Source organism: Neomonachus schauinslandi, chromosome 6 (assembly GCF_002201575.2).
Source record: "Neomonachus schauinslandi chromosome 6, ASM220157v2, whole genome shotgun sequence".
In the NCBI taxonomy this organism is placed as follows: domain Eukaryota; kingdom Metazoa; phylum Chordata; class Mammalia; order Carnivora; family Phocidae; genus Neomonachus; species Neomonachus schauinslandi.
In genome coordinates this window covers 144581627-144602904 of record NC_058408.1, presented here as the reverse complement: position 1 = coordinate 144602904, position 21278 = coordinate 144581627, and the positions used below count along the sequence as shown (strand labels likewise).

General features: G+C 50.6%; 1 protein-coding gene across 4 annotated transcripts in view; it reads left to right on the top strand.

The window, feature by feature from the left end:
• Positions 1 to 572: 572 nt before the first annotated feature.
• FGFR2 (fibroblast growth factor receptor 2) overlaps positions 573 to 21278 on the top strand; it is a 97397-nt gene continuing 76691 nt past the window's right edge. For all 4 annotated transcript variants that reach the window (XM_021703826.1, XM_021703822.2, XM_021703824.2 and 1 more), the window contains exon 1: positions 573 to 799. In XM_021703826.1, the coding sequence (XP_021559501.1) occupies positions 631 to 799 (169 nt within the window). In that variant the 5' untranslated portion in view covers positions 573 to 630. The remainder of the gene's footprint in view (positions 800 to 21278) is intronic.

The following is a 21278-nucleotide window of genomic DNA, read 5'->3' as shown; positions in this document are numbered from 1 at the left end:
CTTCCTGGGGTTCCTTTTATTTTGCTGGTCTCCTTTCTTGCCGAGTACTACAGTGAGGGTGGAGCCAGCCGCTCAGCCGCGGCCCCAGAAATAAGTCTGCACGCAGCCGCCTCCACCATCCAGCTGTCTAAAGCCCCGTTGGCCTAAGAGAAGTTAACAAGGCCGGTTCTGCCAACCCGAGCATTGTTAACTTGCTTTTGTACTTGCCCTTGAAACTAAGGGCACGTAGCTTCTGCGTTTTGAGGGCTGTAGAGGTGACGGTGGATGGCAGAAGAGAGTGGCCGCACGGAGCTGTGTCCCAGAGACACTCTTTCATCTCCGGTTCTTAGGAGTGTGCGTCCTCACGGTCAGCCCGGCACGGCTCGGCGGGGACCGGTCTGGCGGGAACACCTGGGACCCTGAGGCGCCCACGCAGGGCGTTCGCAGATAATGCAGAGGAGCTGTTGGTGCCTCTTTGAAGAGGCTGCAGCCCACTTGGGTTTCCAGGAATTGGCATCGGGGAGGATTTCACTGACTCGCCGCATCTGTCTCCCCTAGGGGCTGCAGCGGCTTTGGCGGCACCTGGGCTCCGGAGTGCGCCGCAGGCTGGAGGCGTTGCTGGCAGTCCATGCTCGCAGACGAGGTGTGCAGATGGGAGTGACGTCCACATGGAGATATGGAAGAGGACGGGGGATTGGCACGGCCGCAGCCGTGCTCAGCTGGGCCCGCTTGGGCTGCCTGGTCGCGGTCACCATGGCAACTTTGTCCCTGGCCCGGCCCTCCTTCAATTTGGTGGAGGATACCACATTAGAGCCGGAAGGTAAGTTGTTTGTCTCACCTTTCAGGGCACCAAGTTTGTTCGGGGCTGTGTCTGGGGAAGTGGCGCTGAGGTTAAGGCCTGTTTTTGAATCAGCTGCCCTTGCATTGTGAGTGAGTCTTTAAGAGCAAGGAGAGTGGGCTCTGTGCTCCCCCCAGGTCAGAGATTGGCACCCCCTCCCCCCCAAGTCCGAGATGGCGAGAGAAGGTTCCTTGCTGTAACAGTGCAGGCAGAACGGTCCAGTTTGGTGGTTTCTTGGTGTGTGCGTTTCTCCGTGCTGGGCGAGGGAGGCAGCGACCCAGGAGAGCTGTGGGAGGGGAGCCTGTAGGTGAATGCCATCTAGAGCCTTCCGAGCAGGAGCATTCTTACTGGAGGGAGAGTCTTGCTTACGATGTAAAGAATTGGCTGTTTTCTGACAAAAGGAGCCACGGAGGGAAATTGCCAATATCTGAAATGCCGACGTTTTATTTTCATTGTCTAAGGAGAAAAAGAAGCTTCTGGAGTTCACAGAGATGCTTGACGTTTTGTTTTTGTTTTTTTTTTTAAAGCCATTGTAATTCCTAGTACCTAAGCAATACGTCACAGAAGCTGCAAAGTCTATTTTAGGTAAATTTGAAAGTGAAGGTACCTGGGTGTTTCCTACCTCTATGAGAACTTCCAGGTCGAACAGGCCACACGCTGGTGTTTCAGCTTTGGAAATTTAATTTTAAAGGCAGAAAGCCAGTTGTGAACACTAAATGGTGCCCGTATTACTCAGCTGGGCAGGTCTGGAACCTCCTTCCCGGGTCCTTCCGAGACGACAGTAGCCAAGCCTCCACTTGGGGCGGCATTGAAATCTGTCATCAGCCGGGAATATTGGTAGCTGAGTTATTTTTCGAGTGGTAATCCGAGAATAAAATGGCAGATCCCAGCACTCATCGCCACTTAATGAACCTGTTTGCTGAGAGCCCACCTGCTGCTTGCTTAGCTTTGGGGGCCTGCCGTGGTCCTGAGTGGTCTGGGGTCAGCTCAGCCGTTCTGGAAAAGCACCCGGCGCCACAGACTGGCAAAGGACAGAGAGCCCGGTCAGGATAACACGGGAAGGAGGGCTGCGTCTCTGCCCAAAATGACGGCGCTGAGAGAGGGGCTCCCAGTGGGACCCTGTGCACCGGTCATGAGAGGATAGGTAAGGGCAACAGTTTTTCTAAAATGGCCCGGATTTTACCGGAAGCAGTCAAGCACTGGCCAGAGGGAGGCCGGTGCCCTGTCTCATGGAGAGGCATGGAGGCCTCATGAGAACAGGTGCAGTGACGTCACAGTGGCTTCTGAGTCTCGGGGAGGGGGAGTCTGGCGAGAGTTTCTGTCTGTGGCACTTACAGGGGACAGGCTCCTTGTGACCTGTGCTGTGACGTAAGCATGCGTGTGATTTGCAAAGGCAGTGCGTTTCTAAAGGGCTTAACGGGAGAGGAAAGGGTCCTGGTTTCTGAAAGTCAGGCCTGTTCTACTTTAATTTTGCTAATAATTAAAATAGATGTGTTTCCTAATTGCTGGTTTTCCCTTGAGTGCATGGCTCAGCACGCAGCGAGGCAGCTGAGCCAGGATTTCCTACCGGATGAGCCCCGGAATGGCCCAGGTTAGGAAGAAACTGTCATTTTTCATTTCGACTTTCAGGACAGCATATTCTTGGGAGTTTGTCTCAACAGAAAGTGTAAAACGGCCCTGGAGGACTTCTTTTCTCGTCCTTAATTACTGAAGGCAGTTTAAAATATGCAGGAAGAAAGAGATGGGGCAGAGAGGGGGAAGAAACCATGGACAGCGATAAAGTGCCCCCAATGATTCTTTGTGTAAAAATTTATATCCAACAATGGGAGTATTGTTGAAAGCAGGTCTTCCCAACCTGGGATCTGGGGATCCTCTTGGGGTTTGGGGGTGGGGTGGTTCGTGAATTCCCCAACATGATGATAAATACTTTGCCAAAGTCGTTTTACGCATTTTTCTGGGCTCACAGCTTCTATGAAGTTTGTGTCGAGGGTTGTGAGACGTTTTAAATGGAAGGTGCAGACCCACAGAGGAGTGGAAAAGCATACGAACCCCTGCCCTCTGTTTCCCTTTCTGTTGTCCGATGGTTTGATAAGATGACCTTGAAGGTCTTGATTAATGTTAAGTGTATATTAACGTCCTCAGGAGGCTTCTGGTTCCTTACATTAGAAGGTCACCAGGAGATTTTAGCATCCCTGGGAGCAGAGAGCAGTCGGCACGTGGCCTGGTACCTCCTGAGCACCCAGGACATGTTAGCCTCCTTGTTGCCCATGAGATGGGCACATGTGTCTGCTCTGCCCCGTGTGAGCTGGCCCTGCCAGGTGCCACAGTGTCAGGAAATGTGGAGGCTTTTGGGGACAGTTGAGAAGGAAGTTGCTCTGTCACAGAGAAGGCCCTGTGCGATTCCAGGCGGCCGTGATTGCTTTCTGGAGCGTCTGGGCTGCCCTGGTCTGTCACTACCATATTGGCAACCGATGTGAATTCTTCCATTGCAGGTAGTTTAGCTTTGGTGTCAGAGGTTATTAGGAAGGTCATCTAATCTAATTCTAGAGGAAAAAGGAGTTAACTGGATGCCAACTGACTGATTGGGACAGCTCCAGTTTAAGCCATGGTCCCCCTGCTGAACTGGGGGGGAAAAAGGAGGGTGGGAGAGAAGGAGGGACTATGGATGGATGAGTGTGTGCTAGTCCCAGGCTGTCCTTCGTGGTTAGTATAACTGTAGCTTTGGTTAATATAAATTCAACCTTAATCTTCTATTGCACCAGGCCCCATCTTGGAAGACTTTCTGGTTTGTTAATTCGGAGGCTCAGAGTAGATGAGGTCTCTTGGGCTGGACCAGAGGAAAACGTATCCAGGGAAAAATGCGAGTAAGTTCCAGGAAGGAGCCTGAGCCCTAAGACTGGAGGATCCTTTTTCAGTCTTCTCGGCTTTGTACAATATTATCCTATATCATCCTGTCATATCATCTGTCACATACCATTTGTCTTCTGAACACAATGAAGTGGTAACAAATAGTAGGGTTGGATCTAGTCAGCTGACTTGAGAAGCAAATAATCTCTAGGAGATTTTAGTTAATATCCCAGATTAAAAAAGAGTATTTCCAGTTGGTCATTCATTGTTGTAGAGGAATGGCTGAAGGCTATAAATTCAGTTATTGACTCAAAGGGGGCAGGGCAGTCCTCAATGCCAAGTATTGTTCCGTTGATTAATATTCTAATTATTTAAAGTATAGTCAAGCTTGATTATCCTGGGGAGGAGGTGACTCTTTCAAGTTCTTGTCACCTACTCTGGTTAATTAAGTCATTGTTGACATTAATGATATCTTTGTTTACACCAGCCCAGTAGGAGCTAAAATAAAAGGGCTTTTCCAGCCCAAAACCCCTAATTACTTTCCCACCCTCCAGAAAGTGTGATTCTGGAAAGCAACAACCTGGGAAGAATGTAGTTTGCCTTTTTTTTTTTTTAAACCAGTTTTTTTGGCAACCTTCTAAGAGGTGATGCTGTCCTGGACCGATGTTGAGTTGGTGCAAAACTCAGTAGCAGAGCTGGTGAGTGAAGGATGCACATGGAGAACTTTCCAAGTCAGATTTTTCCAGCATGGTTTAAGTCCTTTGTTAGAAGTATTGTGAATGCCGCCACATCAGCCATACGCATTTAATTGCAAGTTAAAAGAAAAGAAAAAAAAAGAATATATCTGCATACCAAGAGTGAATGATTTAAAATAATCTTCTGTTTTGTATTATCTGCATCTTTGTTCCTCAATACCCGAGTGTTAATATTTAAGAGTTGACTGGAACTTGAGAGTTAGCTTAGGAACAAGGACTTACTCTTGCTCAATTGAACCAAATGCAGGCTTATGCAGTTAAATACACAATGAAGTACACATTCTTTATTAGTATATAAAGTATTTCACAATTCAGAGACAAAGAACTGTGCTTAATATTACTTTGAGAGTGACAATTTGGCAAGCTGAGAGACTTGGCGTTTGTGTAGTTTCTATACTCGCTCCCTCTGATCTGAATTCAGCGTGTATGTGTGTGTGTTCTGCCTGTTTATTTTAACCAGTCAAAACACTGAGTACCTACTATGGGATGAGCCCCCCCTCAAGGAACCAGAAGCGGTTCTTTCCAAGTCCTTCTGACCCAGCTGAGGGGGAGAATTCAGATAACCAGAGCAATCCAATAGGAGATGTGTCCAGTATGGGACTGAAGGAAGAATTACGCAGTTATGCAATAGCTAGGGTAGTGTTTCCACAGGAAGAGTCTTGTTCAGTGTTGACATTCTCCATAAAATGTATCCAGTAGCCTTGCAGCCTGAAGTCTGTTGTTTGGGTGTTGACTTATCCAGGGTAATTGTTTAAAAGGCTACCACCCTTTCGCAGCAGAGTCTGGCCTGATTTTCCATTTCCATGGAAGCTGTCTGATTTTAGTCTTTCAGGGAGAACGTGGGAAATTGGTTTTGGGCGCCAAGTAGGAAGGAAAGCTGGTGTGCTACTTTCCACGGTCCTGATTGGATTCCTACCATGGTGACTCGGCTCGGTAGGCAACTCCAAAATTATTTGGGGGAAGTTTTTCAGGCGATCCCACAAATGATTCGGATCCAGTGGGTTTTCTGCTGCTGTGCGGAAATGCCCATGATCTTTATTACTTGTTTTCCTTGAGGAGGGATGACGTTAGCTTTGTATTGTTAGTTTTGTATTCTTTTTTTATCCATTTGCTGTGTCCACTTAGTGAGGCTTAGCATGGCTCTGCTTTTTCAGCTTTAATGGCATGGACATGCTTGACGCTGCTCACCATGCCACACCTTTGCCTCATGTCCTTCTCTCTGACCTGCCTTTTTTTTTTTTAAAGAAATTCTTTTTTTTTTTAAAGATTATTTATTTATTTATTTATTTGAGAGAGAATGAGATAGAGAGAGAGAGCATGAGAGGGGGGGAGGGTCAGTGGGAGAAGCAGACTCCCCACTGAGCAGGGAACCCGATGTGGGACTCGATCCAGGGACTCCAGGATCATGACCTGAGCCGAAGGCAGTCGCTTAACCAACTGAGCCACCCAGGCGCCCCTCTGACCTGCCTTTTTAGTGTAGTTTCTTTTAACTGGTGGTGACCGCGTTCAAGGCTGTATGTGGCTGAACATGAACCTGATGTAGGGGCTGAACCTTTGGCCTTCGCTGAAGTGGGGGTCTGAGCAGTTACGTTTCAGCTTCATTGTATCCAAGCTGAGCAAATTCCTAAGAACACAGCTTGGACTTTTTAGAGGCTCTTGGACTTGAGATTTTACTATTTTTACTTTTATTTATTTTATTATTTTTTTAATGTAAGCTCTATACCCAAACTGGGGCTTGAATTCATGACCCTGAGATCAAGAGTCACACGCGCTGCAGACTGAGTCAGCTAAGGGCCCTGGACGTGAGATTTTAAAGCTATGTATTACTTGTGTTCCATTTTGGGGAAAATGTTTTATCTTCATGCGAAGCCTTGAGGCTTTCTGGAAACCGTAGAGTCCCCTCAACAAAGCCACCTCCTTCTGCTTACCCAGGTAGACCTGGAGTGACCCAGCTGGTTCAGCTCTGGCCGTCTTGAATTAGGGAATGTGTAAAGGAGGTAGGGAAGGGAGTCTGAAGCCAGGCTCTTTAATGAGTCTGGTTGAACAAGTTGTTGGCCACTTTACCATAATGATCCTGTGTGTCTTGGAGATGGCTCCTTCTGAAATTAACAAAGGTTGCGCTTTTCCCAAGTGTTTTTGTTTCTGTTTTTTTTTTCTTTTCCCCTTTCTTGCTCTGATCTGTGACTACCCCTTTTTAACAGGGCATGATAGAAAACCCAAAGTGGTAGCTTTCACTAGGCTTCATTTATGTAACTTCAAGCTTTTACTACTTCTGTATTCATGCAAAAGGGTATTTAATTCTCAGGACAGACTGTGGCTGTCCTTGAAGAGAGTATGTTATGTAAAATGGGTATACTTTAGGTTTTCAGTGATTTTTGGTTTCGGGAAACTTGCACCATGACGGAGTTGTAAGATGTTGGGCGTGTGGACTGTTGTCATTTATTCCACTTTGGAATACATAAGGAATTACGCCCCATTCTGGATTTTTGCCACTTCATGGGAATATTGTAAATTTCAGATTCTTTTTGTACTGAGTCAGGGAGCTAAGCTGTGGCATATTCTTTCCTTTAACCCCTTGTCCAGCTAAAGAATGGTAAATTCCAAGTCCTGTACGAATGGAATGAACTTATATGGAATTTCAGGTTGTAGTGAGTATGTTTTATGAGGAGGTCAAAACCAGCTTATAAGGAAAGTTCTGATATATTCAGGAATGAGGACAAGGGATGCATTTATTTGTATGATTTATATATCACCTTTCCTGGAAAGAAAGGAACTCAGTCCTGAGCTCTGACACTGTGAAACTCTGCATGAATTGTCATGTTTATTTTCTAACATGAGAACTCCTTCTTTGTGATTCTATGTGGTCTCTCTTTACACATGATGTTTACTGTTAAGGTTTTCCATACATGACCAGGTGTAATGTTTTAAGAATATGTAGACATCATGAAGGCCAAGTTGGCTTGTTGGGTGGGGAGCAAGGTGGGGAGGGGCCTTAGAGTGAAAATAAGGATCTTTGCAGTGACAAGTTTTGGGTTTAAACTTTTTGGAAAACCCTCAAACTTGAGATTCTCAGTTGATGGTGAGATTGCCCCGTAGGAGTGTGGCTGCCTTTAAGGGCCTCCTCCTCGTCTGCGAAAGCCTCCTGGGTTTCCACCAGAACACATTGCATTCTTAGCGGACGGGTGGTAGGTACACAATTGAGTATGGATCCTAAATGTTCTAAATGTTTCAAATTTAATATCACTCAGATTTTTAAAAGACCAAGAAGCCCCTGTAAAATTAACTTAAATTTTTCATCTATTTTTTTTCCCCATAAAAATGAATAAAATAATTTTGAATGGCATGTGATGTGCTTTCTGGAGATGGACAGAAGGAACTTAGCCTTGAGAGTTAGGCAAGTCAGGCTTGAATCACTCTTCTATCTCCTGGTGCTGTGACCTTGGATAAGATAGATAATCTTTCTGAGCCTCCCTTTATCTAAAATGGGGCTGATAATATCTATGTGAAGGGGGGGGGATATGAAGATTAAATGCAAATGGATGTAGATAGAGCTCTTACTGTAGTTCTTGGCCTAGAAGAGGTGCTCAGTAAATGCTACTTTTCTCTCTACCCATCCCTACTTCTTGTCAATGTAAAAACCTGATAAAGGATTTAAAAAATTTTTTTAAATTTTAAAATTTTTTTAGAGTGTGGGGGGGGGCAGGCAGAGGGAGAGACTCTTAAGTAGCTTGGAGCCTGATGATGTGGGCCTTGATCTCACGACCCTGAGATCATGACCCTGAAATCATGACCTGAGCTGAGACCAAGAGTCAGACGGTTAACATCTGATTGAGCCACCCATGTGCCCTGAGAGAGAATTTAAAACCAGTATTTCAGGTATATTTACCCTACAACGTACAATGATAAATCTTCTAATGAGAGGCATTTACATTAATTAAAATAGAAAGGGTGTCTAGGCCCTGGTTTATCCAACCCTTTTTATTATCTTCGGTCTCTATAAGTCTGGACTTTAGAAACGTGCTCTCATCGCCTTGCTGGTTGCAGTCCAGACGGTTCAGGGTTGACCTATTTTTCCCCATTGAAGAAACGCGGTTGCAGCCCAGCAGTCATGGCAGGACACACACTTCGGGGAGAGCAGTGTATTTTGGCAAGGAAAGGGTTGTCTGTTGGAGGCTTCCAAAGGATTGTCATCAGGCCCTGTGAAGAATGATGGAGACTGGGTTTGGGGGGTGGGGGAGGGGTTGGGGTGTAGTGGGCTCCGCTTTTGTCCGGGCTAGTGAGGGGAGCGCCATAGCACGTTATGGACATCCTGGTCAAGTTTGCCCCTAGTGACTTCCCCTGGGCAGCCTGCTGGGAGTTCCTCGGGGCACAGGTAGCTGGGCTTCCAGAATTTAGGGAAGGGAAGGAAATTGTGAGGGGACCCACACGACTGAGGGCGAGGAGCTGAGCAATCCTTTGCGTGTTACAACCTTGTGGGGTCACTTGATAGGGTGGATGGATGGGGTCATGTTCTTTAGCCCATTCCTTGAGAGGATGAGGATGAAGATGGTAACAGGAGCTCATTACCATTTATTAAGTGCCAGACACAGTGTACCTTGACCTGTATTATCTCTAATCTTTTTCTCCCCATGTTTATTTGAGATACGATAGACACAGAGCACCATGTAAGTGTAGGGTATACAGCATGATGATTTGACTCCAGGTACTCATAGTCCCATTTTGTGGAGGAGACTCTTGACCTAGACTCTTGGAGATGAAATGTTTCCTCCAAGACCCCACAGTTAGCGTGGGTCCAGGCGTTTGGGTGAATTTATTGGTATGACAAAGATTTATCAGTTGATTCCTTCTCTTTCCTGAGCAGGAGGGTCTTTTGTGGAGTACTGTGGTGGCCCCCTCATTCTTTCCTAAATCTGTCATTTGACTCTTAAACATGAAAGGACGCTGCCGGGTGATTCTGTCTCTTCCCCGCATATCCACACCTATTTTCCTAAAGCTGAAGAAAAGTCACGGGGCAATAAAACCACTCCAAGAATTACCCCTTTGTGATTCTTCTAGAATGGCCTCCGGCGGTATGTAGCTTATTAGTAAGGAGCTAGCCCTTCTCCTGCCCAGTAGACGGGAGGGGAGATGCTGTGAGTCCCAGTAGTGACCCAGGCTAAGTCACCCGGTAGGAGTTCGGGCAGGTAGGGCTGGCTAGTCTGGTATTTGCCCATTTTCTGGCAGTTTGCTCTGGCACTCCAAAATGTTTGCCTTGTTGGTTGTCACTCTGATAGTACGTCAAGCTTTTCTTCAGCATGTCTGATTTTTGGTGGGGTCAAGACCCACCTGCGCAGACTAGTGTACCTGGGGCTCCTGCCGCCTACAGTCATGGCAGTGACAGATGCCATAGGAATGATAAATACCTGGCCCTTATGATGTCAGAGACTAGGAAAGAAAAAAAAAATAGCAGGGAGGGAAAGGTCGGAAGGAACAATACCTTTACCTCCTCTTGGTTAGGAGGGGCATCCCAAGAGGGGGAAGAGGCTGGGGAGGGGAGCATTTTGAAAGGAAACAAAGTTCATTTTGGGTGGTTACAAGTAATTTCTGAGTGGAGCTGCCGGGTCATGGAGGTGAATCGGGGCTGGTTTAGTCTGCTGGACTCTGCGCTGAACTTGGACAGTGACTGCAGAATGCCCAGGGGTCGCAGGTGTTGAGAAGGGGGTGCTCAGGGTTGGGCAGAGGGTGTTAAATACTTGGCCGCAGAAGACCCTGCGCTTTCTCTCGAAGCCTCACAGCCCTGGTGGGGTGACAACTTGCAGAGCTTGGCAGAGACAGCAGATCGTCTGCACACTTTTCATACTGCAGCGTTATTGACTTTGACTTTGTTTCCCCAGGTCTGTTTTTTGGAACCCTACTATGTGCTAGGTTCTGTGGGGATAGCATGGCAAGCCAAAAACAGCCTCAAGTGCTGTTGAGTGGGTAGCCACGGGCCTTTGTCACAGAGCTACAAAAATGAGGCTGTAGCTCCCATGCAGGGTGCAGGTGCTCTGAAGGAGCAGCGTGGCAGGCTCACAGGGAGGCAGAGCCCCGAGGAGGCCAGAGTGCTGCGGTGACGGGCCAGGGGCCTCTGGAAGGCTAGAGAAGTGGGCCGCGCCAGGCTGGGAGGCCTGCGGCCCACGTTGAGGATTTTTCTGGGTACTCCAACTAGGCAGCTTCCCGAGGCCGCTCTTCACAGGGAGGTGGGCACCCACCTTGATGGATCAGCCGACCCCCTGCATGGGCCCTAGTCATGACCAGCCAGATGTGCTGGCCAGGTGGCTTCCTGCGCCTCTTGGGAACTGTTCAGGGCTTGGCCCCTCTGCTGGCCTCTGTCCGCGTTCACTTGTTGCCCAGAGTTGCCCACCCTTAAAGGTGTGGCCTGTGGACAGGTGGTCAGGGGTAGCTCTCAGCCTCCTCCTCGACTGTCTCTTTTTTCCGGAGCTGGGGTTGTTTACCAGGTTACCATGGAGGCAGGGGGATGGTGCAGGGCAGGGTAGCCTGGTGGATCTGGCCTGGGTAGTGAACACCGATTGTGGGGCCTCACTCGAGGACCTGGGGATTCAAGTAAGGCTCCCTCCTTTTCCCTGGAGTGGGGTGCGGCACAGTCTTGGGTTAAAAAGGGCAGGTATGTCCTCCACAGCAAGCCCAGATGCTTGGGGGCCCAGCACAGCCCCTTCCGAGATGAGATGCTCTGGTGGCTTTTGCAAGGGTCTCGGCCTGGAGAAGCGGGATCTCTGCAAAGTTTGTTTTGGAGAAGGTTTTATTTCTATGCAAATACGCGGCTTAGGGCCTAGGAGAAAGGTTAGGGTTTAACCCTGGTGGCACCTTGCTTAATTTGGAATTTCCTGAATGAACGTGGTTTCAGCCCTGGGGCACAGGATCGCCCAAGGGGAAAATTTCCTTTTCTCTGTAAATCACTGGAGAAAAGTGATCCCTGGGGCTTGGCCCTGCCTTTCTTGCCCCTGCCTTTCTTGCCCCTGCCTTTCTTGGTCTTGGGGGGCAAAGCCAGCTGGGGATGTGCCCCTCCCACCGCAGAGGCTCCCTGCCCCCTCTGAATTTAGGAAACCTCTCCAACAGGCCATTCTGACCCAGCTGCTTGCTAAAGACCCCTCGGGCTATGAATCTGTGCCTTCAGCCTGAACATGATTTCTGCCCCGGCCAGGCCTGAACTTGCTGACTCCTGCGTTGCCAGATCAAACCCATTCAAATGAGGAGGGCCATCTGTTTCCCAGTATCCAGCTGCTGTCCCTTCATTTGTAAATGGCTGGGATGCTGCTGGTGGGGGGGGGGGGGGGGGCGCAGTCCTGGGACACAGCTGCAGACTCCGAACAAGTGTTGGAGCTGGGATCCTGCTGAGAGTAGAAAGGTCCAGCCCTTTAAGTAAACTTGCCGATTGGTACCGGCAAAGGGCCCCGAGTTGAAGCGCAGGAGGCCGGCCTTGCCCTCATGGAGTAACTCTTGGCCCGCCCCCTTTCCCTTTTCTTTTGTCCGGGGGTACTATATTCACGTGTTCCGAAAGTACTTACTGGGGGAAGATGTCACAGAGGATCTGGACACCATCTGACCTTTCAGGGACTCGTAGGGCAGATGTACCTACCCCCTTGAGTACGCACTGTGGACTGTTTATGTCCGCGTCAGGGGGTGAGCTGGTCCTGAGCAGCTTCGAGGAGCCAGGGGTAACAGTAAGTGTGGAAAGGTGACTTACCACCCCTGAAAACTTGCTTCTGGAGTGTAGTCTGAGGGCTGGCTTTGGGACATGGTCTCTGGAAAGCAGGCTGGTTACCCCACTTGCTGTAGCCTGGCTCCTCGAGCTTGGGACCTGTGCAGGGCATGGGTTGGGCCCCTTGCCCGAGGGGTTTGGCGTTCAGGGTTACTCCCAGCATGCTGTGGGGTTGTGATGAGGTGTCCAGTCAAGGGAACTGCTGGGGTTTCTGTGCTCCGCATATAAATATCAGGTATCCTTGATTTGTTGGATGGATGAACAGTAGATGCTATTTTAATAAGCCATAGGCCTCTTCCCTCAACTAAAGTCATCAAGCAGGTGTCATTGGGGTTGATAACAACTCTCGAAAGATCCTGGGATGTTTAGTTCCATTTGCGAACATTCCAGAAATCCCCACTTAGGTAACTTACATAGATAGAATGTGACAGATTTGCACATTTGAAAGAAAACCCTGTCTTAAAGTCAGAGGAATGCAAATCAAGGTTCCCATGTGGTGGGGGCAAAAAAAAAAAATCTGCTTAGTTAGCGTTAAGCTATAACCCGCACAGAGGAACCGAGGCCCACCCTGGCCAGAGCTGGGGTGAGGGGTGCTTTTTCTCAGACGTGCCTCCCACTTCAGGGTTGACAAAGGCCTTCCTGGGCAGCCTCTTGGTTTGTCCTCATGATGACCTTGACCAGCAGCAGGCTAGCCTGGAGGTGTTTTCCCTGTTCTATAAACCAGGACTCAGGCTCAGCGCTGGGAAGGGGCTGCCCAAGTTGATGTGGGTTCACCACTGCAAAACCAGGTCTCAGACTGCCCTTGGACACTGGCACTGAACTTCTTCCAATGTGGGCTCTGGACCAGCAGCATGACCATTATCTGGGAACTTGTGGGAAATTCAGACTCTCAGACCCCACTCCATTCTACTGATGCCGAAACTTTGGAAGTACGGCCCAAGGGGCTGTGTTTTAATAAACTGTCCAGGTGGTCTTTATGCAGAATCAAGTCTGAGAAGCACTGTGCTGATCCCCTCCTCAGGAAGCTCAGTTGGAGGGGATGGGTGGGGGAGGCGGACTCTATTTGGCTGTGTATGTACTAGATGTATAAACAAAGACTGTAGTGTCTTGGAGATGAGAGCAGTGTTAATGGGTCAGGAATTTTCACAGAGGAGATGATATTTGAGCTGGGCTTTGAAGGCCGAACAGGAGCTTGCCAGGCAGAGCAGTGGGACAGGGTTTCCAGGTAGAGCAAAGAGTGCCCATTAGAACAGACAAGTCTAGGGTGTGAGGGAGAGGGTGGAGAGGGACCTGGGGCCTGGAGCAACCAAGGCCTTAATGTGGGTGATGTTCTTTGGGTTTTACCCTATCAGAGTGGGGAGTGGTCTCTCCCTTTTTTTTTTTTTTTTTTTAAGTCAAGGTCAGATTTGCTTTTCAGAAGCTTGCTCCGGTGGTCCGTGGTGGATACATGGGGTGGACTGTGGCGGTGGGTTGGGGGCATCGTAGAGGTCTTTTGGGAGAAAAGTTAGGGGCTCGGAGTGAACCTGCACGAGTGAGGTCTTGTCTTTGCTCTTTTCAGAGCTGTTTCGGAGAGAATTGACAGGGGTGCAGATGCAGGGGCCGATCCGATGGGAGGCAGGAGGGAGAAGCGGGGCTTTGGGGCGGACTTGGAGCTGGTGATTCCACTCAGCAAGAGGCTGCAGGTGGGGAAGCCGTGGAAGGAAGGGCACGTGCAGGTTTTGGGTAGCACCTCTGTAGCTGGGCAGCTGGAAGGGGGAGCCTGTGAGCAGGGACTTGAGCCGCATTGCCCTGGAGTGGGTGGGAAGAGCTCCTGAGACGGACGGGAACAGAGTGCAGGGAAGGGAGCACCAGAGCCAGGGGTGGGATTCGGCACCTGTTTGCAGATACAGGGGTTGTGGAAGGAGGGGGAGGTCCCAGAAAGGCAAGAACTCCACCACAGGGCTCTGTGGTTAGAACTCACGTGCACAAGCAGAAAACAGAATGACACTAGAGATGATTAAGACTAACCTGTGTGTTAGGGGCGCTAGGAATATAATGGAGGGGTCCCCTCTGGAGTGCTGCATCCCCATCCTTCCGTGTTGAGCACACCTAGTTAGGTGGCTTTTCTTTCTTTCGTGCTTTGTCTACTGCCGCCGAGGAGCAGTGATTTCGGCTGGAAGGTCTTCCTGCTGGCGGATACATTCATGTGTCTGTGGAGGGCCGGGCCGGAGCTAGCTGCTTTTTGCCCACTCTCTCTTTTATTACGTTCCTGGCTTGCAGGTGAAGAAATAAGAAGTGATGACAAAAGCTGAGAGGCTTGTTTCTGGTCGCACAGATGAGGTTTTCAGAACCGGAGATGATGTGTTCATTTTAGAGGAGACACCTCTGCAAGGCCACTCCTGATCTTAAAGATCGTGTTGCTAAGAAAGGTCAGGCAAATCCCGTTCATTCCTTCATTCCTTCATGTCCTCGTGCAGCCCTGTCCCCCTCCCCCCAGTTCCCTTCCTGATACAGGGAGTACAAAACCTTCCCGCCGGGGGAGATTTCCCGGGAGTCTGGGTCAGTCGGCCGGGCCACCAGCAGTGTGCCCAAGGAAGCCCTGAAGATCTTGAGACGCACCAGCTTCTTCCCATGTCTGGCAAGTGTGTTTCCAGAAGGCAGGAGGCTTGGGGCTGGATGACCAGGCAGTCGAGCGCATAGACTTCTCGTTCTGTATCCGACCGGGGGTGCAGACTACTGTGACATAATCTGATGGCATGTTTGGGAAATGCCATTTGAACAGAGGGCTCACTTTTGAGGTCCTTGCTCAAGCAGAGCTGCCGGGGACTTGAGGCAGATGGGGCTCTTCGCTCCCTGCATCCTGGGGGTCCGGTGGAAATTCTGCTCTCCTGAGCATAAGAATTTGATGCAGGTGTCGTGAACGGGGAGTAAACCTTCCTTTTGGTGTCCCCCTCTCCCCTTTTGGAGAACGTGATAATTAACAGCCTTGGAACATCAGAATCAAAAGGAGAGGAGATCCTGACCAAAGACAGGGAGTGAGTATTTCCACTTCGGGTCCAGATCTCGGGTGATAGTGGTGACTCCTTGGATGAGCATTCCTAGGCACTTGGCTGTTTTTGCAGTTTGATTTTCTCATGGGCAGCAGCATCATTTCTTTTCAAACTTGGAAGGCTGTTTGCCATGTATCTCCAAGATAGACCTAAATTATATGAGGGGTGTGCCTAAATATGTAATTTTTAATGGTTACCATATTGGAACCATATGCCATTATCCCGTCTGATCATGAGGAATGTGAGCCAGTCCAGAATTTCTGGAACAGGCAAGCTACTGTGGCAGAGGTAGCTATTAGTGGTTGTTACGGCCCCCGTGGAGCCGACAAGGAGAGTTTTAAGTGCTGACGTGTGTCTATAAGACACCCCGACAATCGGTCAGAAAGAGAAATCTGCAGCCTCTCAGACTGTTTACGTATCTGCGTTCCATTGCTTTGACTTCTTTGTGTCCCCCCGTTTTTATGTTGGCAGTATTTCTTGAGGTAGGGAGCTTTCATCTTTATATTGTGCAGCGTATTTGTCTCTCTCTCCTGCCTCTGCCTCTTAAAGAACAAGTAGTACCCGTGCCTTATAAGGTCTCCGTTTGATGTCAGGATTTTTGTCTTCTGCAAGTCTGTTCTTGCAGAGGGGAAGCTTGGAGGATGTCTGAGCTGAGAGAGCCAGCTCTGCCGTCACCCTCACCGGCTCTGTGTCTTGCAGAGCCCCTGGGGTAGGGCCCGCAGGGGCGGTCATTTCTGACGTCACTGGGGGGGACCCCGGTGCCTTTATGTCTTTCCGTTGGTGAGTTCCGGTGCCAGGCAGGCTGATCCAGTGCCATCTGTGGGTTACGGAAAAGCTGGGCCGTAATGCCCAGGGTCTCGACTGTCCAGACTCCCTCAACTCACGCTTGTAAAAATACTTCAGGAGTCCTGTGTGCGATGACGGGGTTTTGTATTCCAGCCCCGTAGATAGAAAATTGGGTATCGGCCAGGTAAAACTTCGTACCTGGACCATGGCGCGGCAGCTTCAGGCCATCTCAGACCAGGAGGGTGAGTCGAGGCTAACCGGAACAGACAGGATCAGCTGCCGTGTACTTCCAAGTGTCCCCCGCACTGTGACATTGCAGTGACATTTGCAGCTTCGGTCTGTGGGCTGCTTCTGTCCAGACGTTGGCAGCCAGCCCCACAGCGGTGATATTTATTTCTCTTGTACAGGGCGGTGCAATATCTGGGAGGGCACCAGGAAACCCAGGCTGTTTTACTACTCTTGCCCCCTGGGCTGGTGCGACAGTTCCCGTGGGGGCCCCGAGCTGTGTCAAGGGGCGCAGGTTTGTCCCCGCCCCCCACCCCCCGCCCCCCCCGCCAGGCCTCCGCAGGCCACACCCCGGCCGGCCGTGGGCGATCTGTTTCTCCCATTCTCTCTCTTTCTCCCTTTTTAACCCTTTCTGGAGGAACGTGTTTGGGGGCTTGCATGCCCCTGACTATCTGAGAGGGAGGGGCGTCGGGGCTGCCTTCCAGTGGCCACCCCATCGCATCCTCGAAGCCGGGGCTCCTGGTTCTTACTCGTGAAAAGCCACCGTCCGGAGGAAACCCCGGCAAAGGCTGAATCTGTGCCGTGTGACGTACTTGTCCTGAGGCACAAGCTGCTTTGTTCGCCGGGAAGGGTTTAAATCTGTCGTCCACCCTCCGCAAGCGATTGGACGGGGCGACGCGCGGGCTTCCCATCTGTTCTCTGTTTGCATTTGGGCGCCATTTCAAAAACCACACGGGAAGGTTTATAGGCAAACGTTACAAAAAGTGACAGTCTGAAGTGCTGCTCTGGCTGGTTTGGCAACGTAAAGCGTTACCTGAAATAGCTCACTGTTCCCAACGCCCTCCCCGCTTCGGTTGTCCCCAGGCGGTCCTGCTGGTGACCCTGGCGAGGGTGCGTAAGTCACGGCCCTTTTCTGACTTTCACGGGATGCTCCCCGCCCCGCTCCCCGCCCTCCCCCGGGCTCTGGAAACAGCCAGCCAGGATTTGCTTCCCTGGGCTTGTTTACCCTGCGGCCACTGACATCACGCAGTGTCCCTCCGAGAGTCCATGGTCCCTGCCTCAGTTTCCTTCTCTGCCCAGATGAGGCCCCTCTGCTCCCCAGGGGTGAGGGCACGAGGCCTTCCTGAGGGGAGAGGAGGGGAGGGGAGGGGAGGGTGGCCCACGGCGGGGATCACGCAGGCTGCATGCGGGGGACCCCCCCTGCGTGCCCACTCTTTCATTTCCTAACCTCCCAGGAGTCACTTTGGAGAGAAGAAGCACTGAGACCTTCTGCCGCTGGCACTTCTCAGGGTTTGGAACTTCTGGGGAGAAAGTTGAAATCCGCGCGCCCACCGTGTGCGTGCGGCGCGTAGAAACCGGCACGGAGAGCCCTCCCCGGCCGTCACCTCACCTGCTGGCCCGCTTAGCCGTTTTGGGTCACGGCGACACTGTCCAACGGTAGTGTGCGTCTGTCTAGCCTTCTCACCTCTTTGTGAACTTACATTATGAGCGATAGGTGGGCACATTCGGTGTCCGTCTGCGGACGTCCCTGAAAAGAGTATTTGGTGTGGAGCAGAGTGGCTTCTGGAAGCTTCCCCCGGTTGTGTTTTGGCGAGATCAGATGAGGGACACGTGGATTTCGGCCCCGCTCTGCACAAGAAAGGTTAAAAGTAAGCTGTAGCACCAGGAAAAAAAGAAACGCAGGAAATGTAATATGACTATAAAAGGTATTGTTTAAATCTCCCTGGGAATACTTTGCCCCGTGTCAACCGTTGTGTGTTAGAGAGTGGGCCGAGCAGCTTGTTGGAGTCAGGTTGGGGTGGGGGGCACCGGCCGTGTCCATGGAGGCAGACCGACCTCAGGGAGGCTGCGGGGCCATCGCAGATGCATCGTTGCTGGTGTCGGAGGACTTGGCGGATCTTCTGGGCTCCGCACAGAGCAGTGTGAGGGACATACCTGTGCAGATGTGTGTGAGGGACATACCTGTGCAGATGTGGACAGAGCACTCGGGGAGCGTGTTTGCAGGGAGTCGGGTGCAGAAGAGAAACCCAAGCCTGGAGTGGCCTCCACGGAGCCAGCTGTTGGGGTTCCAGGCAAAGCGCCCATGTCCTTGCACGTTGTCCCGAGGTGTCTGATGCCGGAACCCACAAGCTGGGTTGGGGTGCTGCCGGGTGGTGTGGCAGTGGACCGGTGTGGCGTCCCTCCCCTTCTCCCACTCACCTCCCACTCATTCCCCCTCCCCCCACCACTGTCCTTCTTCTCTTCCGCCCTCCCCTTCTTTTTATTCGCCTGTTTGCCCTTCTCCCTGAGCTGCCCTCCCTGAGGGAGCTCCTCCTGGCGTGCACCCCGGTCTTCCTGGGCTTCACACAGCCCCCGTGAGCTTTCTGTGAATGGGTTGCTCAGGTGAGGGAGGAGCTCATGCTTTCTGAATTGCCCATGCTGTACTTACGGGTTCAGACTTGGAGTCAGGTAGCTTCGTCTTATGGATGAACATCCTTATTGATGTATTTGGGGGAGTTATTTTACTGTCCTTGAAGCTTATCATCTAACTGGAAAATTGGGTGATAGTTTTGACCTGGTTTTACTAGAAATAAAAACCCGCTTGTAGTAGAAGTCATCTTGCACCGAGTTGGGAGCCCGTCATTAAAACTGTCCTGCGTTCTGTGGAGATCCACCAATCCAGGTTTTCTCTGAGTGTCCTCTGGAAAGAGTGGTGCTCAAGTCCCCGTGAGTGTTTTCAGCCTTGAAGAACGACAGCGGTAGTGACTGTCGTGGGCCCAACAAGCTAGGGGTGGGATGATGGGCTTCCTGTTGGTTGGCTCATTGGGTCCTCACAAGGGACACCGTGTTATTTGGGCCTTCTTGTTCTTCAGTGGATGAGGGGCTGGGGGTGGAGAGATCAAGCAGGAACGGAGTGGAATTGGGCCTCAGGGCTCCATTCTCTTCTCATGCAGGATGGCAGCCATTTACCAAGCAGTTCCTGTGTGTCCAGCCCCAAACAGGACGCGGTCCCTGACCTTGAGGCCTCATTGTGCCCTGTTCCTCCTCCTACAACTGGCAGGTGGTGGTGTCTTTGGTGAAATGGGTCCGGGCACCGCTGGTTTCAGCGAGACTTAGTGGTTTACCTATTTCAGGTGAGGCAAAGGTTTCTCAGTGAACATGCATTCCTTTAAAAACAGGGAAATCATGGCTCTGCCTTGGTCAGGGGAGAGATTTTTCTGCATCATAAGTGCAAGTATCTTGCTTATTATTATTATTTTTTAAAGCAGTGTGAGCGTGTCCCACTGCCTGCATGAAGTAGGGACGTGGTTCTCCTGATCTGAGGGCCAGGGTAGAAGCAGGCTGGCTGCATGGGTCCCAGTCTCTCCTAAAGAGAGAGGGGAGTATTGTGGTTTGGGTCCAGCTACTCCTCCTCCATCATCTCTTGATGACCAACTCTGACTCAGAGGAAAGCCAGTTTTGTAATATTCTTAGTGACATGATGATGATGCCATGTGGGCCTCATAAATATTGATTATTTTATGATCTGGGCCAATCCAGTGTAAACTCATTCTAACATTATGGGTGCTGTTTCAGTAATTATTTGTCAGTTGTAGGGGACCCAAATGGCATCTGATCCTTGCTTTAACCAGCTGTGAAAGGGGTTGGGCCAGGTGTCCTTTGGGGCACCATGAGTACTGAGGTGACTCCAGGCCTCTGGAAGTGGGGCAGGGTCTGAGATTTGGGGCCAAACTGAATTCCTTTTTCTCCTCTTCTTCCTCCCCCTCTTGCCCACATCTTTCCTCCTTTCCCTTTTGTGCCCAGTCTTCAGAGTTCAGGATCTTTCTATTAGTCCCACAATTCAGTTGCATTAGGACCTGAACAACCTCAGGAAGTGGCCTGAGGGCCTTCCAGCTAAGTTCCCAGCACCATCTTTCAAACATCACTGTGCCCTTCACCCCCTAGAGAAGCCTTCCCTCAACAGCCCATTCAGCGGGGGTTGGCAAACGTTTTGTAAAGGGCAAGGCTTTGCAGGACATAGGGCATCTGTTACAACTAGTCAGCTCCGTGGCCCCAGACCATACTTAAGGAACGAGTGTGGCTGCGAGCCAGCAAAACTCTGTTTACAAAAACGGGTGAAGGCTGGGTTTGGCCTGGGGGCCATAGTTTCCCAGCTCCCCTCTAGAACGAGTCCTCCCCCATAGTCTGTGCTGGTGCTGCCGTCTTGCTGTGTTTGGCTTCCTGACACTTAAGACCACCTCCCGTACTTTGTATTTTTGGCTGATGTTTTATTTATTGTCGGTCACCTTCGCTATAATTAAAGTCCCACCGGTGTTGCAAGGATTTCATGGTGACTTGTTGCTTCCTGAGCATCCAGAGTAAAGCGAGGCCCGTAGTAGGTGTTCAGTAGGTGTTGAATGAGAAAAACAAACTTATTTGGGAAGTGTAACCTGTCTTTGATTTGGGGTTTTCTGCCCTTGTTCCCGGGTATGTTTGTCATGTTAAATTTGACTTTTTTCTTATTTGTTGTTGTGGTTATCCCTTTATGTCCACGTCCTCTTCAGCATCTGGGCCCATCTTGGCATGTGTGCCTTTGGAGGTGCCCCTTTGGGGAGTCCTGGCCCTCCCATGTTGGCCGTTGATGATGGTGCTGTGGAGGATTTCTAGAACCAGCGGCACACGGTCCTCCCTGTTCCTTCAACCGTGGGACTAAGGCACGAAGTGACTTTATTCCATTGTTACATGGGAAATTTGTCCAGACTACACTCAAAAGGGCAAAACAATTGCCTTGTGATGCTGCCCAGATTTGGAGCCATCCCAGAGCTGGGAAGCTTGATGTTTCTTGGGTCTGGGACTCTGGGTACCATTCACAGTTCCCATTGTGAGGGATGAAAGCCCACTCATGGGTCCTTGTGGGTCCCAGCCAGCAGCTCCGGCTGCTCTCCTTACAGACCTGTGGCTCCCTCTCACCTCTGCTTGCACACGTTGCATGGGTCCCCTCTTGCCCTGCATGTCCGGGGACTGCAATCCTGTTTGGCACAGGGCCCTTCCATGTGTATGCTTGGGGGCGGGGCGGGACGCCCAAGGGGACCTGAGCCCTCCATCTAGATCTTACTGTCTCC